At 54.9% G+C, this 9,976-nt stretch overlaps 1 protein-coding gene and 1 non-coding gene across 3 annotated transcripts in view; both read right to left on the bottom strand.

The window, feature by feature from the left end:
- The window catches only part of CCDC85C (coiled-coil domain containing 85C), an 81,401-nt gene extending 80,864 nt beyond the window's left edge, over nucleotides 1-537 (bottom strand). For both annotated transcript variants that reach the window (XM_066344464.1, XM_066344465.1), the window contains exon 1: nucleotides 1-537. This exon is cut by the window's left edge and continues 538 nt beyond it. In XM_066344464.1, coding sequence (XP_066200561.1) covers nucleotides 1-249 — 249 coding nt within the window. In that variant the 5' untranslated portion in view covers nucleotides 250-537.
- A 4,370-nt stretch (nucleotides 538-4,907) lies between these two features.
- Nucleotides 4,908-5,014, bottom strand: LOC136377805 (U6 spliceosomal RNA). The gene has a single exon (XR_010746435.1). It is a non-coding gene; the product is annotated as a U6 spliceosomal RNA (small nuclear RNA).
- Nucleotides 5,015-9,976: the final 4,962 nt, after the last annotated feature.

The raw sequence follows: 9,976 nt of genomic DNA, 5'->3' as shown, positions 1-9,976 counted from the left end.
CTGGTTGTCGTCCTGCAGCCGCTGGTTCACGTCCTTGAGGCCGCGGATCTCCAGCAGGTGCTGCTGCAGCCGCCGGTTCACGTCGCGCATCAGGCCACCGTGCTCCAGCATGAGGCCCACCTTCTCACCCTCCGCGCGCCGCAGCCGCCGCGCCAGCTCCTCCTTGCTCCAGCGCAGCAGCTCCTCGTCCGGCACCTGGCTCAGCTCTTCCGACACCGCCGCCGCCGCCGCCGCTGGGGGCTTCGCCATGGCGGGGCCGTCACCGCGGCATCGCCCGCGCCCTTGCCCGGCCGGCGCTCCCCGCGCCGGGGCTGCGCTGGGCCGGTCCGTGCGCGGGCGGGGGGCAGGCGGAGGCTAATACGGCCGGCCCCGCGCCGCCTCGCGTGTCCTCACGCAGCGCCCGCCTGGGCCGCCGGGAACCGTGCGTCTCGGGGCTCGTTGAGCGAGGATCGCCGCTGTGTTGGCGGCCGCCGCGCCGGGTGCTCTTCGGGCTCAAGCGAAGCAGGCGGAGGCCCGCCCCCGGCCCAGCTCCGGGAGCCCCGGCCGCCCCGCCCACTCCGGGCGGGGAGGAGGCGGGGCACCGCGATACGGACCCGCCTCCGGGGGAGTGCGGGGAGGGCGGACAGCCCAGACGTCCCCCGCAGCTGTGCGCTCGCCCACCCGGCGCCCTGCCAGAGGCGCGTTCAAGCCGCGGTTTCTTCCTGCCGCCGGTCCGATTGGGCCTCTCCGGAGGTGTGTGGGAGGGGCGGGGCGCAGGCGGGGGACGCCGCGGAGATGGTACAGTCCACCTACTGAGCTTCCAACATTCCGTCCTCCCCTTGGCGGTTCAAGTTTCTGCGCCCGGAGGACGCGGCCTGGGCCAATCCCAGGGCTACAGGGCGCTTTTAAAATGCAGGTACTGTGCGGGGAGGGCGACGGTGGGAAAGGTAGGGCCGGGTTTCCCTTAAAGGAGAAGCACGGAAATGCGCGCCGAGCCCCCTCTCGGGCCTGCGTACCCCACCCCATCTCCCCGCCCAAAATAAAAATCCTTGACCCGGTGGACAAGTCCCCTTCTCCCTCCTTGGGCACCAGAGTCCAGCGTAGTCTGAGCTGCGACGAACAATAGGACAGAGGGGTCGCTCTCCCGGCGGCAGGGCAGCTCTTTGTCCCCTTACCCTACCCCCGGCTCCGCCGCCCCCATCTCCACACCAGTCCCCTGCGGGAGCGCTCAAAGGGGCTGCGTCTCCACTCCGCCCGGGGATTGTGGCTCCGGCATCGGCGCACCCGGAGGGCCACGGCCTCACCAGCCGCAGCAACGTCCATACCCTCTTTCTTGCCCCGAGGGGGCGAGGGCAATGTGTCCCCTGCCCCAAGCGCCGCTCAGAGCACCGCTCCCCGCCCACCCGGCCGCGCGTCGCAGGGACTCCGGGGAAAATCTTCGATTTACGAGATGGAGACTACTGCGGCCCTAACGCTGGGGTCGCAGATCCTCCTCCCCACCGGCAGCCTTGTCCTTTCTCATAGCCTTTGAGTCTGTCTGGTTATCTTCGGTGAAGCGCATTGACAGCGCGTCTGCTGGGAGCAGAGCGGAGGGGGGCGTGGGCCCCCCGGGACCCGCAACGAGATAAATAAAACCCGCGCACTCGACTGTGAGCGGCGGCAGCGGGGAGCGCGCGCCCGCGCAGCAGCTGATGCCCCCATTTATAGTCGCTCCACCATTTATCCGACAACCATGCACCCAGCACCTACTCGAGCCCGGCCTGTCCCAGACCCTCGGGGAGTCATGCACAGCTCTCTGTGGGGAGGGAAGGAGAGAAGATAAATTAGATAGACTAAGAGGCTGTAATAAGTGTTGTGCAGGGGATTTTTTTTTTTTTTTTTTTTTTTTTTTTTTTTTACTTTTATTAATTTTTAGAGAGGAGAGAGAATGAGAGGGGGGGGGGGGAGGAGCAGGAAGCATCAACTCCCATATGTGCCTTGACCAGGCAAGCCCAGGGTTTTGAACTGGCAACCTCAGCATTCCAGGTTGACGCTTTATCCACTGCGCCACCACAGGTCAGGCCTGTGCAGGGGATTAAAGCAAGCTGCTGTCGCAGAAAGTGATAATCAGTTACCTTAGATCCTGTGGTCAGGGAGGACCTCTGAGGAGGTGCATCTAATCTAAGACCTGAGTGGAAAAAGACAAAGGGGGAAAGTCACTCTAGGTGGGAGGAAAAACTATTGCAGAGGCCCTAGAGGCAGCTTGTTAGTGGCCTATTCAAGGAAGGCCAGTGGGGCTTGGAGTGGGCCACGGAAGAGGGGTGAGAGAGGAAGCCAGAGGGTCCAGCTCAGGGGGTCAGGAACCTATGGCTCGCGAGCCAGGTGGGGCTCTTTTGATGGCTACATCTGGCTCGCAGACAAATCTTTAATAAAAATAATAATAACGTTAAAAATATAAAACAGCCTGACCTCTGGTGGCGCAGTGGCTAAAGCATCGACCTGGAAATGCTGAGGTCGCCGGTTCGAAACCCTGGGCTTGCCTGGTCAAGGCACATGTGGTAGTTAATGCTTCCAGCTTCTCTCCCCTTCTCTCTCTCTGTCTCTCCTCTCTAAAATGAATAAATAAAATTTAAAAATATATATATATAAAACATTCTCATGTATTACAATCCATTCATTTCCTACTGCTCATGTTCATGGTTGCGGGTGCCTGAGCCAATCACAGCTGTCCTCCGGGATAACACCTAACTTTTATTGGATAATGCCTAAAGTACACGGATGGTTGTATGGCTGTCACGGAATTACATTTTAAAATGTGTAGTGTTCATGGCTTTTTCAGCCAAAAAGGTTCCCGACCCCTGGTCTAGCTCATGCGTGACTCTAAGGCAGCTGGGAAAGCAGTGGGGGGTTAGCAGGAAGCAACATGACCCAGTTTGCCTTCTAAGAGGCTCACTCCAAACCATATGTGGAGAAGGCATGGGGGGGGGGGGGCTTCTCAAAGAGGTCCAGATTCAGGACCTCCCTCCCCACCCGTCAGTCCCTCTCTCTGCAAGTAGACATTCAGGCAGGGGTGGGAAGAAGGATGAGTCTGAGGGGCAGAGCTTTGAGGGTTAAGCCCCAGAGATGCTGAGGGTCCCCCAGACAGGGCCCAGGTGAGCCAACTCTTGGATCCTGGATGGAGGTAGCAGCGTCCTGCCCACTAGGGCACTGTGCTCTGCAGGCTCGGCTGAGTGTGGGTTTGGAGAGAGAAAGGGTTTCAGTGCATACCTGGTGAGCCTGGGTCCTGCTCACCCCAGAGATCCAGAGCACACAGCTCCCCCTAGCCCCGCATACACACGCGTGCGCACACGCGCACACACATAGTACCAGAAGGAAGCCTGTGCACACAGCTGCGCCTGGAGAGGGGAGAGGGGAGCACAGGATACAGGACTCACCAGGGAAGTCGCAGAGAGGGTTAACACTGCACTACGGGAACCTTCTCTGCAGTGGTGTGCGTCTCCAGGTGGTCTGTGTTCTGTGTCCTGCATCCCAGCCCCCTTCTCTCCCCTGGCTAGCAGCCTTAGCTGAACTTTCTGAGAATAAAAAACGAAGCCTCTGTCTAGAAGGGGTTTGACTGCATCATCTGCAGACCGTGGAACCAAGGGCCCCCTCGGTGAGGACCCATGGGAGTGTCCCTAACATCCCCCTGGTGCAGCAAAGACCAAGAGCTGGAGGTGAGGCTACTGGGTGGCTTGGGGTGGGAGAAAGTCTCTGTTCCCAACCCGTGGCTGGACAGGCTTGGGCAGAGCAGGGTAGGACCGCAGGCGGGTGAGAGGTCCCAGAGCTGGAACTGGCTCCTACAGCAAAGCCAGAGCCACGACCCCCACCAAAAGGACCCAAGTCCCCCAGGGTCTGGCAGGAGGTGCCAAGCCCCCGGTATATTCACCGTCCAACAGACGCTGTACCCTGAGCCAGGGTCTCGGAAATGTCAAGTGTCTGCATTGTTTTCCTCTTCCGGCATAAGAAGCCCTGCCTTGTCATGAAAACGATAAAACCAGATCATGGGCCTCTCACAGTAATTCCTTAGGTGCCTAGTAAAAGCAGTTGTGGGTCTTTTTAAACATATAGGCACAAACAGAAACACAATAAACATAAAGGTCCAGCCCTGGCCAGGTAGCTCAGTGAGTTACAGTGTCATCCTGATTCCTCAAGGCTGTGGGTTCAATCCTTGATGAGGGCACATACAAGAATCATAGATAAGTAGAATGACAAATTAATGGTCTCTCTCTCTCCCTCTCTCCCTTTCTCTCTCTCTAAAACCAATAAATAGCCTGACCTGTGGTGGCGCATCGACCTGGAACGCTGAGGTCGCCGGGTCAAAACCCTGGGCTTGCCTGGTCAAGGCACATATGGGAGTTGATGCTTCCTGCTCCTCCCTCCCCCTTCTCTCTCTCTCTCTCTCTCTCTCTCTCTCTCTCTCTCACTCTCTCACTCTCTCTCCTCCCAAAAAATTAATAAAATTTTAAAAAAAGACACTAAAACCAATAAGTAAGTTTAAAAATAAAGGTGCACTACTACTCTCCAGTTTCCCCCTAGACTCTCCAAGGCTGTGTGTGTCCATTGAAAGCCGCACGCACGTTTCTGAGAGCCAGCTAGAGTGAGAGGTGGCACGAAGCAGATGAAACATTCCAGGCCGCGGGGTCTGAGAGCCGGGGAGGTGATCAGAGCGGAGTGCACTGGCGGTAGGTGGCCGCCTTGCCCCGGGAGGGGAAGGGACTCTCTCCTCTCTTGCCTGCTGGGGAGCCCTGAGCACTGACCCCCGTGCAGGCACCATCTGGGGTTTGCTGAGTGAATGTGCGTCCCTCCAGTGCATGACCAATTAAGTCTGAGCCCCTCGTTTTGAGGGTGAGAAAACAGCCCCAGAAAGTCACCTTCATTGCCCAAAGTCACTTTCCCCCCCATCTTTTTAATAAAATATGGAACGCTTCACACATTTGCGTGTCATCCTTGAGCAGGGGCCATGCTCATTTTCTCTGTGTGGGTCCAACTTTAGTTTATGAGCTGCCAAAGCGAGCCTCCAGAGGTCACTTGTCCACGCGTTGGCTTACTGAACACAAGAACATCATATGTCTTTATCCATAAATGCATGTTTATGTGCAATCATACATGCATTGTAAGAGAGAGAGAGAGAGAGAGAGAGAGAGATGGGCAGAGCTCCCCAGCTATTTCTGTGGGCAGATCACTGAGGGTTACTGGCTTGGCCTCACAGCTCCTTTGTCCCTGATGTGCTGGGTGAACTCAGGCCACTGCCTAACCCTCTCTGAGCCACGATTTTCTCCCGGAAGCACCCAGCAGAACTCTGGCAAAGCTCTGAAGAGCCGAGCCACACTTCCGCTCCTGAACCGTCCTCCCCTCCTCTGGACCAGGACAGTCTTCTGTTATGGCCATTTGTACCCATTTCCCAGAGGCAAACCCTAGGGTACAGGAAACAAGGGGCCCCCTTGAAAACCCCGTGCTTATGGCAAAAATAAGCTACAAAAGATGCCAGGTATGGTCCTGGGCTGCCACCAACTTGCTTTGGGGTGGAAGAGCAGGGAACATGGGGAACCCCAAAAACATAGCCTTCTGATCAAGTGTCTCTACTCCCACTGACCCAGGGCCCACCAGCAGGAGACTTTGCCTGGATGTCGGCCCCTGGAGGGCAGCCGTGGGAGGTCTGGGGGGAGGATGACTGGCCAGAGTCCAGAGAGAACTGTCCCTGCAGGAACCAATGTTGGGGGCATCAGTATCTGCGCCTCTCTTTGTCCTTCTCTGCCCAATGGAGCCAGTGATGGCTCATCACAGCACTGCCCTTCGCAGCAAGGCTGGGAGGGAAGGCTCAATCACAGGGGAAACTGAGTCAGGGGAGCTCTTCACAGGGTCAGCTCTCACCTCAATGCACTTAAGGCCCTGGCCAAGTGGCTCAGTGGACAGAGCATCATCGCAGCGCACTGAGGTCACGGGTTCGTATGAGCAGCAGCCAATGAATGCACTAAGTGGAAGATGATGCTTTTCTCTCTCTCTCTCCCCCTCCCCCTTCCTCTTTCTTTGTCTCTCAAATCAATGGAAAATTTTTAAAAAACGTATTATTCTTACTATGAACGTTTCCTATTGCAATGAACTGCAATACAGCTGGTGCCTGGGAACCCACTGCCCAGTGGAAGGCATCACACCGCTGGTCACATGGCCCAGGCCACCCTGAACCTAGGGTAACCACCGGTCTGAATGGCATGTTGATCATTCCTGGGCTTCCAGGATACTCTGTCTGCCCTTTATAATATACTGCTTAATTTTGCATGCTTTTGAACATCATTAAATGCTGTTAATACTGTCAGAGGCAGATTAAGGTCGGTTGAGGCCCCGGGCGCAGAAGAAAATATTGGGCCCAGAAGAAAATATTAGGCCCCTTAAAAAGAGAGAGAAAAGAGAGAGAGAGAGAGAGAGAGAGAGAGAGAGACGGGAAATAAAAATACATGTTGGCCATATTTTTAAATCGATAAAAAATATTATGTACTATTAATGTTAAAATTGCACATGAAACCAAACTTGGTGTCATTAGAAAAAAGTGTGAAGTTGGGGTTTTGCGGGGCCCTTCAGAAGTCAGGCCCAGGGCGTGCCCGGCGCGCCCGCCGTTAAATCCGCCTCTGTATACTGTGCTCTAAGTGTTCTGCGGGATGCCCTTCCGCTTGGCGTGTTGATCTGTGCAGCTGTAGCTCATTCATTTGCATGTCTGTAGCAGTGCTTCTCAACCTCAGCTCGGTTGACATTTTGGATGGAGTAAGTCTATGTTGTGGGGGTGCAGGGGGCTATCCTGTGCACTGTGGGAGGTTTATCAGCACCCCTGTTCTCTATTGGATAGAGGTAGCACCCCTTCGCTCCCAGTCGTGAAAGCCAAAAATATCTCCCAACCTTGCCAAATGGCCCCTGGGGTCAAATCGCCCCAGTGGAGAACCCTAGCTTCCTAATATCCATTGTGTGAATATATTACCTTTACTTTTTTCTTATTCTGGTGAAGATTTGTTTCTAATTTCTTTTTTCACTATAACCTGCGATGCTGCCAGGGACATTCTTGTACGTGTGTCCTGGTGCATGTGAGCATGAACGCAGTTCAGGTGTGTGCTGAGACACAGACAGTCTGGATCTCGCAGTGCACACAGCCTCAAGGTGAATTGGACGATGCCAAACTGCTTTCCGAAGGTGGTGCTAACTTGCGCTCTCGCCAGTGGGGCATAGAGCGCCTTGCCCATCCTTGCCAATGGCTGGTGTTGTCGCACTGGTGGGCGAACCTGCATGCACTTTCCACGGCCCACATTTTTATTGTTTTAAACAAGTGAGAGACAGACAAATAGGAGGGAGAACAATGAGAAGCCTCAGTTTGTCATTGCGTCACTTTAGTTGTTCATTGTTTCTTATTCATGCCTTGATGGGGGGGGGAACTCCAGCAGTAAGACTCCCCAACCTACTTTGTCTCCCTCGGGGCTCTCAGACCACAAGAGAAGCCCAGGCCAAATGCCTTTCTTTGTGTGTGTGTGTGTGTGTGTGTGTGTGTGCGCGCGCGCGCGCGCCAAATTTTATACTCAGGGTGCCCAGTAAAAAAGAAGAAATGGTATAGCAGGTTTGCTCACTGTGATTTATTTGAAATGTTTATATTTATCAGATTGATGCCTTCACACAGGCACAAATACAACACAACATGATTTGTGCTTCTTGTAGGATAATTGCAGGGTTTACTCTAGGTGACAAGTTCCAGGTCCCAGACATGTGGTCTTGAAACTTGGCTGTGCACCTCTGTGACCGGTGGCATCACTGTGCCGGGAGGGGTGAAGCCCAGGCGGGCAGCCCCACCTGTGATGGGCACTTTGCCTCTGCCTCTCGCCAGCTGTGCCTTCTGAAGACAAAGCCTCGCTCATCGCGCAGGGCCAGGCCCTGGTGGCGTTCTCCGGGGGGTCTGCAGCTGCACCACCTGCATGCATCAGGCAGCTCTGGGCCACACCTGCACCGCCCTCGTAGACCCGATGCCCTGCCTGCCAGGACGTGGGTGCTGCCCTAGACCCAAAGTCTCCAGCCAGCGAGCCAGAGACCCGAGACGGAGACCGAGACTGATCTCCTCTGCTGCTTGAATATTTAATGCGCTGAAGGTGGAATGAAAGTCTGCAAAGACCTTAATTGTTAATGTGCTTCTGCGGGCAGCTGCCCAGCCCCCCAGGCCCCCTCTAGCTGGCCACCTCCTAGTGAATGCGACAACCACAATATCAGTCCTTCGTTCCTCCTGTGACCTGCTCTGGTGAGGCCTGGCTGACATGAAGCTGTTCCCCCCAACCCCTAGATGAGCCCACAGCTGGGCGGAGAGAAGTTGTGACATCAGCAACTTAAACAATCAGACTATTAGGTCCACTATTTTATTCACCACTGCTCCCCAGTGCCCTACAGGCCTAGAGCCTGGGAACTCAGCAAGTGTTTGTTGAATGAATGAATGGTGAAGGAGGCAACACTTAAAGTCTGTGTGTCTGGTCTGATATCTGGCAGTGGCGTGGCCCTGGGCAAGGCCCACCCTCTGGGACCACCTGGATCTCCGAGTCCCTGCTCTGCTCTGCTAGGGTGGGGGCCGCAGGCCTGCAATACCCCAGGGCCCAGACGGAGTAAGTCCTCTGAGACTCTGACTGCCTAACTGCAGAGCTGCCTTCTCTCAGGAACAGGCTCAGCCTGCCTGACCTGTGCTGGACCAGAGGGTTGAGCGCCAACCTGGAACGCTGAGCCCAGCAATTTGAAACCCTGAATTTGCCCTGTCAAGGCACGTACAACAAGCAACTACTACAAGTTGATGCTCCCCCCCCCCTTTCTCTCTCTCCCTCTCTCCTCTTCAATAAATAAAACTCTCAAAGAAACAAAATAAAACCACACTCAGCCTGACTACAACCCAACACCAGGACCCAACAAACACCAGGACACCCAACTTTGCAACAATGAACAATCACCATCCTTAGCATCATGAGTGCTCTGAGTCCCTGCGAGCAGGCCTGGGTCCTTAGGAGGCAGCTGGTCCTCCAACACAAGGTCCCCTCTGTGGTCCTCAGCCCGGGACACATGTCAGAATTATCTAAAAGTGGCAAAACTCAGACGCTCAGGCCCTCCGCAGACCCATTTAATCAGAATATCTGGAGGAGGTAAGCCTTGCAGGCAGCACTGAGAAGCACTGTTTTAGACGAGCCACCCCCATTTCAGGGGGGCACACCCCTCCCCAAGTGTCTGGCTTTAGAGATCCTTCTGGAAGGTTATCCAGATTCCCCTAATCATCCTTATCTGTGTGGCCCCGGAGAGGGAAGGGGCTGGAGGTCACTGTAGTGTTCACATAGCAACCCTGTTTTTCGCCCTGCGTCTGATGGGATGAACCGAAGGGAAGGGAAGTATTAAAGATATAACACCAGAAAGTTATCTGGGACTGATGGACACTGTTGTGAGGTCGGTAGGCAATGGGGGGAGGCCACATGAGGAACCACACACGCCCATGACCGCCAAAAGAAACGGCCCAGGAGCATTTTGAAAAAGAACAACCGTCAGCCAGTGAAATTTCACCACCCACCACCACCCTACCAACACTATAAATTACCGTCCCCCCCCCCCCAGAAGCTGCGCGACTTCCCTGGCCCCGGTCTTGCAGACCAGTAAACCTCGCCCAGGAGCGCTCTAAATAAAGCTTTTGCTTGTCCACACTTGGTGGCTACGTCCTTCTTTCTTCCTCGGTGGAAAATACCTTACAACTGTCAATGAAAAAACATGGTTCTATGGAGAGTAACCTCACAGGGTGATCTGATCATAAGTCCCTAACTGGGCAGGTCATGGTGGGCAGTCAAGCCTCAGGCTCAACTCTTTTATTTTTATTATTATTATTATTATTTTTTTTTTTTTCATTTTAGAGAGGAGAGGGAAGAGACAGAGAGAGAGAAGGGGGGGAGGAGCTGGAAGCATCAACTCCCATATGTGCCTTGACCAGGCAAGCCCA

This window comes from Saccopteryx leptura, chromosome 6 (assembly GCF_036850995.1).
Source record: "Saccopteryx leptura isolate mSacLep1 chromosome 6, mSacLep1_pri_phased_curated, whole genome shotgun sequence".
Classification (NCBI taxonomy): domain Eukaryota; kingdom Metazoa; phylum Chordata; class Mammalia; order Chiroptera; family Emballonuridae; genus Saccopteryx; species Saccopteryx leptura.
The sequence above is the reverse complement of the archived record's forward strand: the minus strand, read 5'-3'. Positions and strand labels throughout refer to the sequence as shown.